Source organism: Lissotriton vulgaris, chromosome 8 (genome assembly GCF_964263255.1).
Source record: "Lissotriton vulgaris chromosome 8, aLisVul1.2, whole genome shotgun sequence".
NCBI classification, from domain to species: domain Eukaryota; kingdom Metazoa; phylum Chordata; class Amphibia; order Caudata; family Salamandridae; genus Lissotriton; species Lissotriton vulgaris.
In genome coordinates this window covers 1,497,374,208-1,497,395,067 of record NC_141696.1, presented here as the reverse complement: position 1 = coordinate 1,497,395,067, position 20,860 = coordinate 1,497,374,208, and the positions used below count along the sequence as shown (strand labels likewise).

Below are 20,860 nucleotides of genomic sequence, written 5' to 3'. Positions count from 1 at the left end.
CTCTGCCCTCGCCACTCTGCCCTCGCCACTCTGCCCTCGCCACTCTGCCCTCGCCACTCTGCCCTCACCACTCTGCCCTCACCACTCTGCCCTCACCACTCTGCCCTCACCACTTTGCACTCACCACTTTGCACTCACCACCACTCTGCCCTCGCCACTCTGCCCTCGCCACTCTGCCCTCACCACTCTGCCCTCACCACTCTGCCCTCACCACTCTGCCCTCACCACTCTGCCCTCACCACTCTGCCCTCACCACTCTGCCCTCACCACTCTGCCCTCACCACTCTGCCCTCACCACTCTGCCCTCACCACTCTGCCCTCACCACTCTGCCCTCACCACTTTGCACTCACCACTCTGCACTCACCACCACTCTGCACTCACCACTCTGCACTCACCACTCTGCACTCACCACTCTGCACTCACCACTCTGCACTCACCACTCTGCACTCACCACTCTGCACTCACCACTCTGCACTCACCACTCTGCACTCACCACTCTGCACTCACCACTCTGCACTCACCACTCTGCACTCACCACTCTGCACTCACCACTCTGCACTCACCACTCTGCACTCACCACTCTGCACTCACCACTCTGCACTCACCACTCTGCACTCACCACCACCAAGCATTGACAAACCCAATACCTTATGTAGACGAGACCTATTGGCTTTTCCAATGCTTGTTTTTAACTCTGTGGTCGCGTCCTTCTGAATATGTTTGAATATAAACGTTCACATTCTATCGCACGTTGGCTTGAGGGCTGAATATAAACGTTCACATTCTATCGCACGTTGGCTTGAGGGCTGAATATAAACGTTCACATTCTATCGCACGTTGGCTTGAGGGCTGTTGGAATTCACTGTATGCTTTAATCCAAAATGTTGATGCGGGTTCAACGAGAGAGAGACAGAATTTGGCAGTACGGCAAGCGATTTTCTTGCATGAGTTCAATCAATGGGTGATGTAAACAAAGCGTCTTTCATCAGTGTCCATTTTGAGAACTAACAGCGAATCCCTGGAACGTTGCCTGTGTTGTATTTGTGTTGTGCAAAAGGGGATGATTGCATACTCAACCATTCATAATTTAAACATGTAAATTGTTGGCAGATGAAACACGGGTGCATACAACTGCTGAGCTTTGCTTAGCAAGGAGTTATGGTAACTTTGTTCTTAGAATGAAGTAGGAGCAGGATGCTCCGGGCAGAATTGTAAGCATTAATTTAAATCCTGTTTAAACACCGTTAGGTGAGGGCTTGTGTCGTACATGTTAGTATGTTTTCTATGTTCATTATTCAGCGTCACACCATATCACCATAGCAACCCATTCTGTATATAGGTGACGTCACCTGTACACGGTGACAGATGACAGCTGACACTTGTTAACGCTAGTTGTTATCCCGCTACCGCGGGTCCTTGTTGATAATAAATAATCTTGAATACACCTTTCTACTTGCCTTCCTTGGTGTATGCTACAATTGGCGACGAGGGTTCTTTCAACAAGGGCCAGCGGAAATATTGAGATCGGCGATGATTGATGATCGTGATCATATTGATGAGAAAATGCGGGAGAGAAGTTAAGGCGTTTAACGGAGTGAGTACGCGAAGGAAGAGCAAGCGCAGTCAATTTAAAAGTACGTGAAGGAAGAGCAAGTGGTGACAATCGGAAATAATCTGAGGAAGCGCTATTGTTCAGCACCGCGTAAATTTGTAAAGCTTTGACTAAAGTGTACACGAAGAGTGCGGTGAAGGTGTGCAGCGTAAAGTGGTTGCGGAGCATCTGAAGAGTATTAACTCAGGCGGCTGCGTTGAGGAACAAGCTGATAAAATCATTTTGTAATCGGCGCTTCGTGACATCCAGCTGAGGCGTCAGTCAATTATCTCAGCTGAGTCGCGTGAAGCATGCCGGTAGTGCAATGTGATTGGTAGATGGATACGCACGTCATCAACGTAAACAACGTGCGGCCATCTTGAGAGTTTCTCTGTCAGGAAATCGAGTGCATGAGAAATGAAGCGCGCTGAGAGAAAAAATAGCGCACTAGTGAAAAGATTTGAGGAGAAACGAGCAAATGTACAAGTAAGCCACTGAATCAAATCGGAATTAAAGTAAAACATAACGATCTGTGCTTTGAAATTTTTTTTTCGAATAAATAGCAAGTGATAAATAAGTTTGGCATGGCAGAGTGTAACAACATATGTGCCCCTCCTCGTTTTCTGGATGAGCCAGGGAAACCCACCATGAAGTGGAAGAAGTGGGTAAGGGCATTCGAGAATTACATCATTTCTATTGATGGAAAAGCTTTTGATGCCGAAAGAAAGTGTTCCTTGTTGTTTGGACTATTGGGTAAAGCAGGGCAAGACATTTTTGATAGTTTACCTGAGTATGAGAGCCCACCAGGAACATTCATACCACTGAATGAGTATCAGGAAGCGCTAAAAAGATTGGAGAGGCAATTTGATGAAGAAAATAATATAATTGTTGCCAGGCATAAATTTGCTCAAAGGAAGCAACAAGAGGGGGAGTCTGTCGAAGACTATGTTGCATGCTTAAGAGTTTTGGCAGTAGAGTGCGAGTATGAGGAAATGACTGATGTATACATCAGAGATCAAATAGTATTTTACTGCTACACAAGGAAGGTGCAGGAGAGATTATTAGCTTGCAAAAGGCCAAGCTTACAAGAGGTCATTGATATTGCTAGAGGTATCGAAAGATCTTTGACTTCCACAAAAGAATTGTCCAATACTGGAAATAGTGCTAATGTATTTTATTTGCAGGAGAAGAAAAAAGGGGATGGTAAGACTAATGAGAAAAATATGAGTGAAAGAAAGGTGGGAGGTAAGCAGTTGTGCTGTTTTAGGTGTGGTTCTAGTGAACACCTGGCTGACTTTAGGAACTGTCCAGCAGTGGGTAAAAAATGTATAAAATGCAAGAGGTATGGTCATTATTCCACCTTATGTAAAACTAAAAGGATAAACAATAGTGCAAGCATAAACACAGTTGGAAATTTCGATGAAGAAATGTGTGCTAATATCATGTTGTACATAGAAATAGAGGATGGGAAAATAAAAGGTCCCATTAGTGATGTAAAAATTGGGGAGGTTGAATTAAAGTTCACTGCTGATTCTGGTGCCCCAATAACTACAATTTCCGATACCCTTTTCGAAGAAAGATGGAAGGGTGTGCAGTTGACTGAATCTGATATGAACCCAAAAGCCTTCGGAGAGAAGGATATAAATATGTTGGGGTATTTCATTGACACCGTAACCTTTAAAGGGAGAGTGATCGAAACAAAGGTATATGTAGCAGAGAAGGGGAGAATACTTGTAGGATGGAGAGATTTGGCCCAGCTGGGGGTGGTATTAGTTCCGGGAGCTAAAGACCCTGTGATTTTAAGAGAGGAATGGATGAACAGCATTTGTGTTGAAAGAGAAGAGAGTACATTGAGTGCAATTTTGGAAAAGCATAAAGATGTATTTAGAAATGTAATTGGATGTGTAAAGGGATTCAGTCATGACATCAAACTAAAAGAAGGTGCTATTCCATGTAAGCACAAGGTAAGATCAGTGCCTTTGTCAGTAAAAAATGAGTTAAGAGAAGTGCTTGAAAAACTAAAGAGGGAAGGTGTGATTGAAGAAGCAGAAGAATCTGAATGGATTTCTGCTATAGTAGTATCTAAGAAGAAGGTGACAGGGGACATAAGGTTGTGTGTTGACCTGAGGTCGCTTAATAAAAATATAGTAATAAACTGTCATCCCTTGCCAAAAATTAAGGACATTCTTCAGTCAACATCCGGATCAAAATATTTTTCACTTATAGACTTAAGGGCCGCGTACCATCAGGTGTGCTTGTCTGAAAGGTCCAAACAACTTACAACTTTCATTACGCCATTTGGAGCATTTAGATATGTGAGACTTCCTTTTGGTCTAGCATCATCTTCTGGAGTTTTCCAGAAACTCATGGATGTATTGTTCGGGAAAATGAAAGGGGTGGAAGCCTTTCAGGACGACATTTTGCTGCACTCCAAGATGGAAAGTGAGCACATACAGTTGATTGATACAGTTCTGAATGTATTGGAGAACAGAGGCATGACAGTTGCCAAGGACAAATGCAAATTCATGGCAAAGGAAATTGAATATTTAGGGCATGTCCTGTCTGCAGAAGGTATATTGCCAAAGGATGATTTGGTTCGTGCAATAAGGGAGGCTCCTGAACCAAGAAATAAAGAGACTCTCAAGTCGTTCCTTGGCTTCAGTGAGTATTATGCAAAGTTTATCAAGAAATATGCAGAAAAGGTAGAACCACTCAGGAGACTGCTAAAGATAAATGTGAAATATGAGTGGGGAATGGAACAAAATGATGCATTCAAAGTTGTCAAAGAGGAGATAGCCAAGGCACCAGCGCTAAAACCATATGATCCGCAGCTAGAAAACATTGTAACCGTGGATGCTAGTAATGAGGGAATAGGTGCAGTGTTCTGCCAAAGGAAAGGAAATGAAGAGAACACAATCGCATTTATTTCCAGGAAGTTAAATGACACTGAGATCCATTACAGTACAATTGAACGTGAAACTCTAGCCTGTGTGTGGGCTGTACACAAACTCAAGGATTATCTGTGGGGCAAGGGTTTCACGCTTGTAACTGACCACAAACCTCTTGTGTACATGATGGACGGCAAGGGGCGAGGCAATGGCAATGCTAGTTCTAGGCTGATCAGGCTTATGTCAAAGCTTCAGGAGTATAATTTCAGAATGGAACACATAAAAGGTGGAAAGAACAGTAGGGCAGATTGTCTATCCAGGTTACCAGTAAAGGAAAACACTGATGAAGTACTGGAAGACAACGAATGTGTGGTGGCACATATTGACGCGACTGTAATGTGTGAAGGATCCATAAAAGATGAGGAATGGGAAGAATGTGCAAAGAATGATACTGTTCTGGCTAAAGTAAAGGAGTATGTACGATCCAATTGGCCACATGTGAGGAATTTACCAAAAGAGCTTAAAAATTATCAGCAAGTAAGCGATGAATTAACTCTAGAAAATGGTTTCCTGAAAAGAGGTGAAGTGTTTGTGCCGCCACTAGGACTCAGACAAAAGATAATCCAGATGGCTCATAGAGGGCATCCTGGCACTCCTGCCACTAGAAATGTCCTGAGGATGTACTATTGGTGGCCAGGAGTGGACGGCGAAGTTAGGAACCTTGTAGATAAGTGTGAGCAATGTTTGAAGTCAGACAAACATTGGAGAATAGAGAAAAATGAGCTGCAAATTGTGCAAATCCCTGATGGACCTTGGGCCAAGGTTGCAATAGATTTTGCCGGACCCTTCAATCTGCTACAAGATGAATGTAAATACCTAATAGTTTTGACGGACTACTATACTAAGTGGGTGTGTTACAAGTTTGTGAAGGTGATTACTACTGAAGTGGTCATAAAATTTCTGGAGAAAATCTTTGAAAGAGAAGGGCAACCAAAAACTATAGTGTCTGATAATGGATCGCAACTTGTATCATGTTTAATGGTTGATTTCTTGGAAAAGCGTGGTATAGTACACCCCTGTACAGTCCTAAGAGCTAGTTGAGAGGATCAACAGATTCTTTAAAGAAGGAATCCAGATGGCTATTGCGAATGACATGGATGTCAAGGAGTTTATCAAAGTAAAAATAAATGCATATAATAATACTCCCAAGGAAGCAACTGGGTTTACACCGTTTTTCCTGATGAGAGGAAGAGTATGCAACAGTGTCATTACACCGAAAAAAGGTGAATGGAAAGCAACAGCTGTAGAAGCAAGACAAGTATGTGAAAAAGAACTCAATGTGAGAGAGAACATACTGTGTAAACAAATGAAGAACAAGGCTTATTCTGATAATGTCAATCGTGCTAAAGATAAAGTCATAGTACCTGGGGATTGGGTGCTAGTGAGGAAGCCTGGTCTGGTTGCAAAAGGAGAGTCTAAGCTTAGCAGGCCGTTGAGAGTTGGCAGAGCAACTGGAGGAGCTGTGCTAGTTGAAGGTGAGGGATGGCGCAGTAAAGATGACGTGGTAAAACTGAAACATGGTCAAGAACAGATCATAATGAGAAAAGCAGGAACGGAGGAAGGAGAACTAAATGACAGTATTCTAGAATGGGATGACACGTGTAGTAACCAAGATGGGTCTCATACCAGAGTCAGTCAAGGAGCATCTGAATTTTCAGATGAAGGTTTTACTAGATTCTCTTCTGACTCCGTGGACACTGCCTTGGTGCGGGATGAAACTAGGAGAGACAACTGTGGTGAAGGCAATGAGAGTAATGCAACAAGCATGAATGATGTTGAGGGCAGTGTAACTGGAAGGCATCTTTCCAGAACAGGCAGAGTGGTCAAATTGCCCGCCAAGTTTAAAGACTACATTATGGAATAGTTTTCTGTTTATTGTTTATGGAGGAAGGGAGATGTTGTACATGTTAGTATGTTTTCTATGTTCATTATTCAGCGTCACACCACATCACCATAGCAACCCATTCTGTATATAGGTGACGTCACCTGTACACGGTGATAGATGACAGCTGACACTTGTTAACGCTAGTTGTTATCCCGCTACCGCGGGTCCTTGTTGATAATAAATAATCTTGAATACACCTTTCTACTTGCCTTCCTTGGTGTATGCTACAGCTTGGAAAACCTATTAATCAGCTATTGAATACAATTGCATTTATAGTATTTATTGCATTTCATTGAACTCGCGGCCGCCCCGGAAGTCACGCACGGTCGCCTGTGACGGGGGCGGGGCCACGTTCACACCGGAAGAGGAGGCAGGCGGAGTCGTAGCGTCTCGCGGCCCGGGGCTCCTGTGAGCGGTGTAGAGCCCCGGGGCCGCGCCAGCAGGAGGTTGGGCGCCGCGTGGTAAGGTAAGTTCCAAAAGGCTGGAGCGCGATTGGTGCACTTGTGTGTGTGTATGCTTGTGTGTGTGTGTGTGTGTGTATGTATGTGTGCGACGGTGACGGCGGGGGAGGGGGGGGCCTCGGTGCACTTGTGTGTGTGCGCGCGTGTGTGTATGAGTCAGGGGTGGTGTCTCTGTATGTATGTATGTGCATGCGTGCATGGGCGCGTGTGTGTGTGTGTATGCGCATGCGTGTGTGGTGCTTGCGCTTCCCAGGAGACAGCGCCTGGCCACAGCGCGCGTTCCAGTTACAAATCGCCTGGAAGGATGCGCGTGGCCAGGACTGTCTCCTGGGAATGATAGTCGCTGACAAAAGATCTCGGCGGAGACGCGCTTCCGCGCGTTGACGCCGAGACCTAAAAAGGAATGGTTGGGAACATAAAAGAAGGAAAAATGACATTAGAACACAAAACAATAGAGATTTGTAGGTTTATAGGACTAGAAATGTCAGCGATCTGAGAGGAGGAGGAATCGGAATACGAGAGTATGAAAACAGCCATGCTATCAGTGAATTGGGGAAAGAGGAGAGAATTAAACCACGCCCGAGTAAGAAGAGAGAGCTTGTATCAATTAGAACATACTCCCAACTATACAGGATTTAGATATTCCAAGTGGATTGAGCTTGTTAGGAGCTGAGCTGTACCTTATTCCTCTCTATAGATGTGTAACTCTTCAGTGACTTGCAATACCTGGCTACTGTAGCCCATATCAGAGTCTATGGAAGCCCAATAGCAGGATCTGACATCAGAAGCAAAAGTACATTGCTTATTTTTGGTTGTGATGAAGCTTTTTTGTGCACCTAAAATCCACTGAGGTGCGCAGAACATCCCTTCTGAAGGTGAAACCAATAACTTAAACAAATAACGAATCAGGGCTGGTTAATTTGTACATTCAGAAATGACAATTCCAAATGCCTAGGAGTGGTGAACGGTTCCAATTACAAGATTAGGGAGAGTGTGGACTTTCTAGGGAAAAGAATGGCCCTACAAAAATGACAGACTCTCAAAATTATAGTCTGTGGGAATCTGAAAACGATTTGCAAGTCATTTTTCACACTAGAAATCCGCACACATTTAATCATGTAAAAAGGCAGCAGTAAGTTGCTCTACGTTGTGGTAATAGCGAGGTAACAGACCACAATAAATAGCAGAGAAGATGAAAGGGTTTTACCACTGGGAAAAGTGTTTTTTTTCATGGAGAGAAAAACAAAGTTGCAAGAGTAAATTTCTGCATCTACTTGTTGAAATTTCAAAATAGGGGAAATATTTCATGCATATATTTAGAATATTGGTTCAAGCTTGAAACCTATAAGTGACATACATCAATTTCCAAGAATCTTTATGGAACCCATAAAAGTCAGAATACACCTAGGAGTAGATTTCTGTGAATTGCACTTTTAGTCTTTTTTCTCAAAAACAACTCACTATGTACAGGACAAATAAATGCAACAGCTGCTGCCTATCTAAAAGGCAACTATGATTTTGTCTCAGCAACTAATTTGCTATGAAACAGGCAAATAAACCATGACATAAAGTGAAATGAAATACCTAACATTACCGATTTGTTGATGAAATTCGTGAAAGATATACCTGGATTCCAACATAAAGCAAAATAGCTCCCAGACATGCCTCAATTCCATGAATTACAAACCAAGTATTTCTTTAGCACGATTCTGAATTTCTATTAAAAGGTGGTTTTGTCTACAAGGCCTTTATTCATATTTTGAAAGGCCATGGAAAACTTGGTGTGATGCTATACAATACCTAATTAGAGGCTTCTGTCTTCTTAGAGTCTGCAGACTCACAATACTTCCCTGACCTTCTAATGAACAATCACTACTTCGTTCAAATTGTTTCAACCGCGGACTCACCTCGGGGAAATCTCGAAGTACTTCAGACATCTCGTTTCCTCGTTCACCACAGCCCACGTAGATGATGACGTCACTGTTGGAATACTTGGAGAGGGACTGTGAGATGACCGTCTTTCCACAACCAAAAGCCCCTGGGATGGCGGTCGTGCCACCCTGGACACACCTGTTCATACAGAAAGGTCTTGCGGTTAGCCATTAGATGCGCTTTTTCTCCTCTTTTTCTTCTTCTTAAAGACACAATTTTTCCAAGATAAGAGACAAGTATTGACTCGCCCCAAGCAGCTGAAGCAATCTCAGTTTCCAACATGCTTTTGAACGGCACCACCAACCAGGACCTCTGCACTCAGCTCTTTCTATCCTGGCAGTCGTACCATTCATGAGGGACCTCAAGGCAAACTGCATTCCAAAACACGAAATTCTATTTTTGAAGCAACTAGTATGGGAACAAACAATTAATCTATGCAATGTTGTTCTTCTTAAGAAGTGTAAAGTGTGAGCCAAACATCAGCACTTACGGGAAAAGAGCATCCAGGATTCTCTGGCCGGTGAGCAGCGGGTTATTGGCAGGAAGCTTCTCTGTGACCGGTCGGATTTGCCGGACAGGCCAGACCTGCACCATGGTAAACTTCTCCTTCTCACCTTCAAACTCGAGTTCCAAGACAACATCCTGTGGGAGGGAGTTTTAAAAGAAACTTTTGAAATATTTGAACTATTAGAACATGTATGGTATATTCATACCTCTAGTTCTGTTGTCTGGTGACACAGATGCGGTCATGTAGGAAGGACATAGAAGAATATGTAATTAAGTTTATTCTACATTAAGTTTACATCACAATACAAACATTACAATGAATAATAAATACAGATTTGAAAAGACTCATTAAAAAGGCTATCTTCTACAACTTAATTTACTCAAAACTACCTTATCAAATTTAAAAGCATTTCTCATTTACATACAGTTCATCAACACTTCCAGCAACACAACATCTAAAGGCAGTTAGTTGCCACAGGCTTCACGGTTGCTTTTAGGAAAGATTTTAAATAAAACATATGGGGAAATAGCAAAATAGGGCAATCTAACAAGATAGTTTACTTTTGATTGAAAGGTTTTCTCACTCTACTGATCTGATTTGATGTAAAACGCAAATACCAAGCATGCGTAACGAGGTAACAAATGTATGACATATCACGGTAGCAAAAGCAGGATTAATGCGCCGCAAAGAATTAATACTAGCTGATGGTTTGCTAACACTTTACACCCCCACCAGCATTCCAAAGAGCTATTAAACTGTATTCCTCCTGTAAGTACAGTTAGCCTAACTAAAAACTGCACACAAAAATATAATGGATATAATGTAAAACCTTGAGCACTGACACTTTTCTCAGACATACTGCAAACACAATCTGGGACAACCACAGATCGGTTTAATGGTTGCGAGTAGGCAGCCTTCAAGAAAAAAATCAGCATCACTTGTCCAAATCAATCCAACCCAATTAACTAAGACTGCTATCAGAGCAGACGCTGCACTGGAACAGCCACCAAACTAACAGGTCTTCAGCGATGGAAGCGAAAAGGAGGCGAGCAATGCTGCGGGCAGAGAGCGGCTTTAAACATTCAGGAGAAATATGAACTTTCCAATACGCAAATCTATACATGCGTGCAGCTTAAACATGCCTTGGGGTGGAGAGGACAGACTGACAGAATTGCAAAAAAATAAACACCTAGAAGGTGTGGTGCTTATGGAGAAGATTGAGACCAAGGCTGTGACTTCGATATATCAAACGCTCACAGGCAATAAAGTAGACAACTCTAACAAATTAGGAATAACCAGGTTAAAGGACTTGGCAGAGGTGGAAGATATTGACTGGGAGGCCCATTCCAACAGCTTTTAGGACTCCCCTTTAAATTCAAGTTGTACCACTAGATACATGTCAGTCTTTATAACGACTCCTATCCTTACCATGCATGTATTAATGGTGTTGCCAGGGTGAATATCCAATAAACAATGAAATAATGTGAAGCATTAATAACCTAAGAAGTGGAATATGAGGACTTCTTCGTTTCATTCAAATAAAAGCACATGGTGTTTTATAATGAAGGTTAGATACAGTATATACATTCTGTGTCCTTTGGGGAATTTTGGTGTACAAAATCTTTTTTTTGCAGCGAGGATAACCAGTCATTAGCTTTGAAATTAGGTATAGATAGAACACCCCGTGACATGCATAGCATTAGGGCTTGGTATCATATGCCATTAAATTTAGAATAAATCCAAGATCAATCAGAACAACAACAAAGTCAGTGGTACACCTTGAAAGCAACCATTTTTTACAGACATGTTTGACTAGGTTTGATGAGGTGTTTACTGGGCATGGGGATTTAAAAAATAATCAATGTTAGTTTCCCTATGAACAATAGTTACTTACCTGTAAACAGGTGGTTCTCCAGTCTTTCATAGATTCACATGCCTGAATCATTCCCCGTAGTCGGAGTGGGAGTCCCACGGTATATATAAAAGCAATAAAATGCCATAATACATATAGCAAATATCAGAAATACCCAACCAGGAAGTAAAGTAGCACCAGCTACAGTAGAAAAAACCTTCACAATCGTGACTATCCTAGTCATTATGTATTAGTCCAAACTGCAGCCAATCGGACGACAGCACCCACCAGAATGTTCTCCCCAGAGGCTCAGGCTCTCAGATTTTCTCGCATAGGAGTGAAACCCCATAATGCCTGTGTGAGTCTCTGGGGGGAGGCGGGCGGGTTGCATGTGAATCTATGAAAGACACCAATACTGGAGAACCACCTGTTTACAGGTAAGTAACTATTGTTCTTCTCCAGTATTAGGGGTGTCTTTCATAGATTCACATGCCTGAATCAGAATAGTAAGCAGTACTCCTAGCATAACGCTCGTAGACATCAGAGTATTAAATATATATACATCTACATATATATATATATATATATATATATATATATATATATGCTCTTTAGACATTATTCAGATGTGGATGATTATTATTATTCATTTACACTGTGTATGTGTATATATATATATATATATATATATATATATATATATATATATATATATATATATATATATATATATATATATATATATATATATATATATATACACATACACAGTGTAAATGAATAATAATAATCATCCACATCTGAATAATGTCTAAAGAGCATAGAGGAGGAGGTGGAAACAGAGGCTCACCTTATTTGAAAAGATTGCGCAGCACTGCTCTTCCAACCGAAGCATCTGCGTCGTCTGCTGAATCTAGACAGTAGTGTCTAGTAAAGGTGTGTCTGCTAGACCATGTAGCAGCTCTGCAGATCTGTCGAAGAGGCACACCAGAGGCACACCAGCAAAAAGGGCAGTGGAAGAGCTAACCGCCCTTGTAGAATGTGCTCTTGGCAAGGCCTGTAAGGGTCTACCGGCCTGCTGATGACAAAGTCCAATCGTAGAGGAGACCCATCTAGCAATGGTCTGTTTTGAAACTGCACAGCCCTGGGGCTGCCGTCCATAACCCACGAACAGTTGGTCTGTCTTGCGGATGGCAGAGGTTCTTGATAGGTAAAACTTAAGACATCTTCTAATGTCTAACGAATGTAGTGCTCTTTCAGCCGGAGACTGTGGGGTTGGAAAGAATGTCTTGAGGACAACCTGCTCATTCAGATGAAAATCCAAAGGCACTTTTGGCATGTACGTTGGATTAGTACGCAGTACTACCGAGTCCATAGTGAATTGGATGAAAGGCACTTTAGATGTAAATGCCTGAATATCGCTAACACTTCTAGCAGATGTTAAGACTAGTAACAATGATACTTTCCATGTTAAAAATTTCAGGTCCACCTTATGGATCGGCTCGAAAGGGTGACGCATGAGCTGAGTTAGTACGACATTCAGATGCCATGCAGGAGGAGGTTTCCGCACAGGCGGAAACATACGAAACAATCCTTTGAAAAATTGTTGTATGATCCGCACAGAAAACAAAGAATTTGATCCATCTTGACGAAATCTAGAAATGGCAGCCAGGAAGACCTTAAGAGTAGAATGTGCCAAACCCAATCTGGCCAAGTGCAAAAAGAAGGGAAGAATTTGCTCTGGTTTGGCATGAATGGGATGAAGTCCATTAGACTGGCACCATGCACAGAAACGCCTCCACTTAAGTTTGTAGGTCTTGATCGTAGATGGAGCTCTGGCCTTCGCCAGTACCTCCTGGCAATCCTGTGGAATGTTTAAGTGTGCAAATTCCATGTGCTGAGGAACCAAGCTGACAATTTCAGCTAGTTCGGGTCCGGATGGTACACCCTGCCTTTCTGGGTGGAGAGAAGATTCGGAATGCGAGGAAGTTGGATAGGGTTGCATTCCGAGAGAAGGAGTAGCTCGGTGAACCAGTATTGCCGGGGCCATCGTGGAGCAATCAGTATCAACCGGCATGGCTGCTTCTTCATCTTCTTGATGACTTTCGGGATCAGAGGTATCGGTGGAAAAGCGTATGCGAATATTTGATTCCAACTCAGCGAAAGGGCATCCCCGCACGAGTCCTTGTGGGGAACCCAACTTGCAAAGTATGGGCATTTCCGGTTCTGGTGCGTCGCAAACAAGTCCAGATCCGGATGCCCCCATGTCTGAAAGATGCGGTCTAGAGATGGTTGATGTAATTACCACTCGCGAGTGCAGCCTGTGGATCTGCTGAGAGAGTCCGCTAACACATTCGCGATTCCCGGACCATGGACCGCTGACAGATGGATATTGTGAGTTAGGGCCCAACTCCAAATCTCTTGAGCTTGTTGCGACACCCGGGCTGATCTTGTGCCTCCCTGCTTGTTTAGATAATGCATGCAGGTGGTGTTGTCTGTCCGAATCAAAACTGTGGCGCCTTCTAGGGTCGCTTGAAAGGACTTCAGGGCTAGAAAGATGGCGTGCAATTCTAGCCTGTTTATGTGCCATCTCATTTGGATCTTGTTCCATTTTCCGCTGACCGTCATGCCTTGGAGGTGTGCACCCCAGCCTGTCATTGAAGCGTCTGTCGTCACTATAAACCTGGGCACTTCCGTGAGGAAAGAGCATCCCACTTGTATGTTGGAACCTTGACTCCACCATAGAATCGCTTCTCGCATTCGAGGTGTTATTTGAATGATATCCTCGAAGGACCCCGACACCTGTATCCACTGGCGACTGAGCTCCTCTTGCAAGGGCCTCATCCGAAGACGACAGTTGGGGGTGAGAAGAATACAGGAAGAAATCATCCCGATGAAGGACTTGAACATGCGCACTGAAACGCACCTTTTTAATAACAGTGCCGCAGCCAACCGTTGTATCTTTTCCTGTCTTTCCTTTGAGATAAATACTTGGGCGAGCTTAGTGTCCAGTGTCGCTCCCAAGAAAGTCTTTCTCCTTGCTGGCGTGAGGTGCGATTTCTCGAAGTTCACTGAAAAACCCAGGCTTTGCATCAGTGACAGAGTTTGTTGAATGTGAGCTTTTACCATGTCGAAAGAACTGGCCTTGATAAGGCAATCGTCTAGATATGGATATATCTGTATCGACTGCAACTGAAGGTGGGCTGCCACCGGGGCCAGTATCTTCGTGAACACTCTGGGGGCTGAGCGCAGTCCAAATGGAAGAACTTTGAACTGGAAGTCCCTGCCAGCCACTCTGAACCTTAGAAACTTCCGGTGCCTGGGAAAAATTGGAACGTGAAAGTATGCATCCTGAAGGTCGAGTGTTGCCATATACTCTCCCGCCGAAAGAAATTGGGGGATTTCTTGAAGTGTCAGCATCCTGAATGACAGCTTTTTGAGAAATTTGTTTAGGGCACGCAGGTTGATGATGGGTCGCCATTCCCCCGACTTCTTGCGAATAAGGAAAAATCTTGAGTAGAAGCTTTTTCCTTTCTGATGATGAGGTACCCTTTCTATTGCTCCCTTCCGAATCATAGTGTTGATCTGGGCAAACAGCTCCTTGAGATGTGCTGGAGGCGGTCCTCTTGGGGGGAAATTTGGAGGAGTTTTTACGAATTCCAAAATGTGACCTCTGGCTACCACATCCAGAACCCATTTGTCTGTGGCAATTTTGGACCAATTCAAGTAATTTTGGGATATTTTTCCTCCAATTTGGTTCGGGTTGTAGAAGCTCTTCTTGCCTCCTTTAAGATGTACATACAATCCTGAGAAAGACCTAGGTGACCATACTGGACGAACTCAGGTACCATACTGCTAGCTTCAGGGACGGCAGGTTGGGATGGAACACCCTGCCGTTCTCTCTCGTCAGCAAATCCGGACAGCAAGGAAGCCTCTTGTGCGGCACTTTGGATAGACACAGGAGATCCGGGTACCACCATTGGCGAGGCCAATCCGGAGCCACCAGAATCATGTCTGTCTTGTACTTGTACAGCTTCTTGACAACCAAGGGAATGAGTGGAATCGGTGGAAAGGCGTAGAGTAATGTCTCTGTCCACAGAGCATTCCCCTTGGATCCTTGTTGTGGGTACCTGGATGCGAAGACGTGGCATTTTGCGTTTTCTGCGTCTGCAAAGAGATCGATTTCCGGTAACCCCCAGGTTTGAAAGACGTCTTTTATTACTTCGTCTTTTAAGACCCAGTCGTGCGCTTCTGCGAAGTGTCTGCTTAGTTCGTCTGCTTGGACGTTGAGGACACCTGGCAGATGGACAGCTGTAATTTTCATACCCCGAGCCAGAAGCCACTTCCATATTGCTTGCGCTTCCAGCGACAGAGGTCTGGATCTCGTTCCGCCCTGCTTGTTCAGATAGTACATCGTTGTTGTATTGTCCGTCTGAACAAGCAGAGAGGATGTCTTGAGCACAGGAAAGAAAGCCTTGAGAGCTAGATGGACAGCTCTGAGCTCCAACATGTTGATGTGATACAGCTTTTCTTTCTCCGACCACACTCCTTGAACTTGAAGTGACTCTAGATGAGCGCCCCAACCCTGCAGGGACGCATCTGTCACCAGAGATCGTTTGGGTATGTCCTCCTGAAAAGGTACTCCCACAACCAGATGATTCCGCTGCATCCACCATTAAATGGAGATTCGCACCGACAGAGACAGTGACAGTTTGTCTTCCCATCGGTTTGAAAACTGGGACCACTGATCCTCTAGTGACTGTTGCAGAGGTCTCATGTGTAACCTGGCGTTTGGAACAAGGAAAATGCAAGACGCCATGGATCCCAACAGAGACGAGATCTGTCTGGCCGTTGGTCGAAGAGTCCTTAACATTGTTTGGCACTTGAGGAGAATGGATGATAGTCTCTCCTCCGAAGGATACGCTTTTGCGTCCTTTGAATCCAGAAGTGCGCCCAGGTAGTGGATCCTCTGTGTGGGATTGAGGATAGACTTTTTGAAGTTCACGTGCAGACCTAGTCTTCGCAGCTGATGAATACAGAACGTGAGATTTTGTTGAAGTAGAACTGGAGATGTACTCTTTAGCAGCCAATCGTCTAGATAGGGATAGACGAAGATATGCCTCTTTCTTAGGAAAGCCGCTACGACTGCCATGCACTTTGAAAAGGTGCGAGGAGCTGACTTTAGCCCGAAGGGCAAGACTGCAAACTGGTAATGATTGGTTTGTATGCAGAACCTCAGAAACTTCCGATGTTTTTGGGCAATGGGGATGTGAAAATACGCATCTTGAAGGTCTATGGAGCACATCCAGTCTTTTTGATGCAGAAGTGGGGTTATTTGATGTAACGCCAGCATTCTGAATTTTTCTCGTCGGATAAACTGATTGAGGCGCCTGAGATCTAGTATGGGCCTGTACTCCCTGCTTGGACCTTTCTTTTGAACTAGAAAGTAACGGGAGTAAATTCCTTTTCGACGTTGTATCCTTGGGACCTCCTCGATGGCTTTCTTTTGGAGTAACACCGACACTTCCTTTTTCAAAAGGTGAAGACGATGGAATACAGTCTTTTTAGGAAGAATTGAGGGTGGTGGAAACTTGAACCTGATTGCATATCCATTTTGCACAATATTCAGCACCCATGCGTCGTTTGTGATGTTTTTCCACTCCTCCAGGTAAAAACGCACACTTCCCCCCACCGGAGTGGTCAACGGGCTCAGGGGAAGCAAACACTCACTGCTTTTGCTGTTGCTGCTTGTTTCCAGGAGCAGACTGTCTGGAAATTCCGCCTCTTCCTCTACCAGGACAACGCCGGGAGAACTGAGATCTTCCTTGATTCTGTTGTGAAGACCATTGAGGGGTTTGAACCCTCTGCTGGTCCTGTCTCCGATCATAAGGACGGTATTTTTTCTTAAAATTGTCCTTTCTCTTTTCGAGACCTACAGCTCTCACAGTATCCAGCTCTGTCTTCATTTTTGACATTTCGTCGTCAGCATGAGACCCAAAGAGCGTTTTCCCATTAAAAGGCAGGTTCAGAATGCGTTGTTGGGCTTCAGGTTTAAGTCCCGTAAGTCTTAGCCAAGCTGAACGCCTCGCGCAAAGACCATGAGCATAGCCATGCGTGGATAGATCGGAAGCATCCGCAGATGCGCTAATCACCTGAGTAGACACTAGCCCACCTTCATGAAGTATTTCCAAGAAGTCATTCTTGTCTTCTTTGGGAAGTTTTTCAGCGAACCTGGATAAGGAATCCCAAAGAGAACGGTCATAGCGACCCAACAAAGCGGAGGAGCTGGCAACCTTCACGTAGGAAGCAGAAGTGGCACACATTTTCTTTCCTACCGAATCCAAAGTCTTGCTATCCTTGTCTGGGGGAACAGACGAGGACGTTGATCCATTCTGATTTTTACGTGCCGCTGAGACGATGACCGAATCAGGTTGCGGCTCTGCTCTTAAAAATAACGGGTCAATGTCCGGAGCCCTGTACTTCTTTGCGATCCGTGAGGAAACCGCTCCCAAAGAAGCCGGTGTCAAGAACTTATGTTCGGCAGGCTCCAAGAGACCTGGAACCAGAGGAAGTAAAGGTCTCGATGATAATCTCTGAGGCAAAGTTTCGAAGATAACTGTAGTCTTCGCAGTAGAGACAGGCATCTCTATATTAAGTTTCGCTGCTCCCCGGCAAAGAACCTCATTGAAAGTGATTACGTCATCAATCGGCGATATCCTGCTCGGAGGAGTCGAAGATAACGTAGGCGAGTAATATCTCTTCGAATTCGTAGATCTTGTCGAGGATCTCGTATCACGTCTCTTGGATGATCGGTGATGTGAAGACCTCGGAGAAGGTGTAGTCCGCCTTCTCACGGAAGGAGACTTCCTCTGCGGAGTACGCTGCCGCCTTCCAGGAGACTGGGTCACTCGAAGAAGAGGTGACCTTGATCTTGACAGGGTTCTTTTCGACACCGGCGACCTGGACCTAGACTTTGGAAGATTGATTCTCCTTATCTTCCAGTCTCTAAGTTCTCCCAACCATCGTGGAGAGATGTTAGCTCCTGTAGGCGATGGCGCTCTTGAAGGCTCTGGAGAGATCTGAACTATATTCAGCTCAGGGGATGAAGATGAACTCCCAGAAACAGCCACAGAAACCTGAGATCGGTCTTTAGAAACCGTTCTAGGTCGTTTAGCTGCAGGTGAAGTGGAACGTGGCCTCTTCGACGTCGATCTTTCCAGAGGTGATCTTCTCGACGTCGACCTCTTCGGCGGCGACCTCCTCGGCGGCGTCGTCCTCCTCGGCGGCGTCGTCCTCCTCCTCGGCGTCGACCTCCTCGGCGTCGACCTCCTCGACGTCGAGGGTCTCTTAGGTGATGGCGTCAAGCGCTTCGACGACGAAGCTTTTCTAGGCGTCGTGTGCCTCGACGCCAACTGGTCAGGGCTCTTCGACGTCGAAGCCTCCAATTCCCGGTTCGACGTCGATGTCATAGCGCCTCTTAACGGCGGCCTTGACTGACTTTTTGAGCCTCTCGACGGCGAACGTCGACGTCGATGAGACGACGTCGAGTCCCGTCCTCTCGTAGTCAGAGGGGAGCCAGACTTGGATCGCCTACGCTCATGGCGTCTCTCACCTCTCATCGACGGCGAATCCTTCTTCGACGGCGACCTCGACGGAAGACGTGACGCTGATTTCGACGATTTCGAACATACCGGAACTCTAGAAGAAGATCTGTCCCTCGAAGTCGACGGGGAACGATGTTTTCTCTTCTCCCCTCTTTCCTTATGTTCTTTCCGCTGAGGAGAAGGTTTCCTGGAGTGAAGTTCTTCTCTTCCACTCACGGTTTCACCTCTGTCATGCAGGAACTGAAGCCTTGCTGCAATGGTAGCAAAGCTCTGGCTTGTGTGTAGATGGAAGACAAGCCACACAGACCGAATGAGGGTCTGTTTTAGACATTTTTTTTCCACAGGCCGGGCACTTACTAAATAAGGCAGGCATTGTGACTGGAAAAAAAGGTCAAAAAAACCACAAAAATTGTTGAATTAGTCAGGAAAAGACTAAAGATGTCGAGTAATGACAAAAAAATGTAAAGAACTACCAGAAAAAAGTGAAATAAAATCACCAACTGGCGAGCTCAATGCTCCAGGATCCTCACAGAAGGAGCCGGAAAAAAGAACTGACCTAACTGTCACCTGTGGTGCATGATGGGAGACTGGGGGTTCCTGGAGGTCTTGAAGGCACGGCGCCAGTTTTTTTCCTATTGTTACAATGCAGCCTATCTAGGCTAAAGCTGCCTCTATGGTCCGGCCTGTTTTACCTTTGAAAATAAAGGTGGTGTGTTTCAAAGACAACAAAGGCAGTGCTCTCTTCTTTGCATTTTCATATAATGTCATTTATATGTCTTTATTTTACAAATCTAAAGATTTGTTTCAGGCATTTGGGGGCAGTCTTTTGAGCCTAGTATGGTTATTTTAGGCTGCATATGTATAATGCATATTATCTATATATATATATAGTTATTATATGTGTATTTATATGTATGTATATATATATATATATATATATGTAGATATATGCATATTATTGGCTATTGCTCCGGGGTCCCGCACGAGGGCGGGACTATTCAGTGCTTATGACTATTGATGAGTATCCCCTGGAAGAGAAGTATTAGTCCAAACTGCAGCCAATCGGACGACAGCACCCACCAGAATGTTCGCCCCAGAGGCTCAGGCTCTCAGATTTTCTCGCATAGGAGTGAAACCCCATAATGCCTGTGTGAGTCTCTGGGGGGAGGCGGGCGGGTTGCATGTGAATCTATGAAAGACACCAGTACTGGAGAACCACTTGTTTACAGGTAAGTAACTATTGTTCTTCTCCAGTATTAGGGGTGTCTTTCATAGATTCACATGCCTGAATCAGAATAGTAAGCAGTACTCCTAGCATAACGCTCGTAGACGTCAGAGTATTAAATATATATACATCTATATATATACATCTATATATATATATATATATATATATATATATATATATATACACACATACACAGTGTAAATGAATAATAATAATCATCCACATCTGAATAATGTCTAAAGAGCATAGAGGAGGAGGTGGAAACAGAGGCTCACCTTATTTGAAAAGATTGCGCAGCACTGCTCTTCCAACCGAAGCATCTGCGTCGTCTGCTGAATCTAGACAGTAGTGTCTAGTAAAGATGTGTCTGCTAGACCATGTAGCAGCTCTGCAGATCTGTCGAAGAGGCACACCAGCAAAAAGGCCAGTGGAAGAGCTAACCGCCCTTGTAGAATGTGCTCTTGGCAAGGCCTGTAAGGGTCTACCGGCCTGCTGATGACAAAGTCCAATCGTAGAGGAGACCCCTCTAGCAATGGTCTGTTTTGAAACTGCACAGCCCTGGGGCTGCCGTCCATAACCCACGAACAGTTGGTCTGTCTTGCGGATGGCAGAGGTTCTTGATAGGTAAAACTTAAGACATCTTCTAATGTCTAACGAATGTAGTGCTCTTTCAGCCAGAGACTGTGGGGTTGGAAAGAATGTCTTGAGGACAACCGGCTCATTCAGATGAAAATCCAAAGGCACTTTTGGCATGTACGTTGGATTAGTACGCAGTACTACCGAGTCCATAGTGAATTGGATGAAAGGCACTTTAGATGTAAATGGCTGAATATCGCTAACACTTCTAGCA

The 20,860-nt window shown here is 44.4% G+C and overlaps 1 protein-coding gene across 3 annotated transcripts in view; it reads right to left on the bottom strand.

Moving 5' to 3' along the window:
- ATP6V1A (ATPase H+ transporting V1 subunit A) overlaps nucleotides 1-20,860 on the bottom strand; it is a 328,148-nt gene that overhangs the window by 74,646 nt on the left and 232,642 nt on the right. For all 3 annotated transcript variants that reach the window (XM_086935581.1, XM_086935582.1, XM_086935583.1), the window contains exons 7-8: nucleotides 9,309-9,460; nucleotides 8,794-8,956 (exon numbers count right to left, since the gene is read on the bottom strand). In XM_086935581.1, the coding sequence (XP_086791707.1) occupies nucleotides 8,794-8,956; nucleotides 9,309-9,460 (315 nt within the window). The remainder of the gene's footprint in view (nucleotides 1-8,793; nucleotides 8,957-9,308; nucleotides 9,461-20,860) is intronic.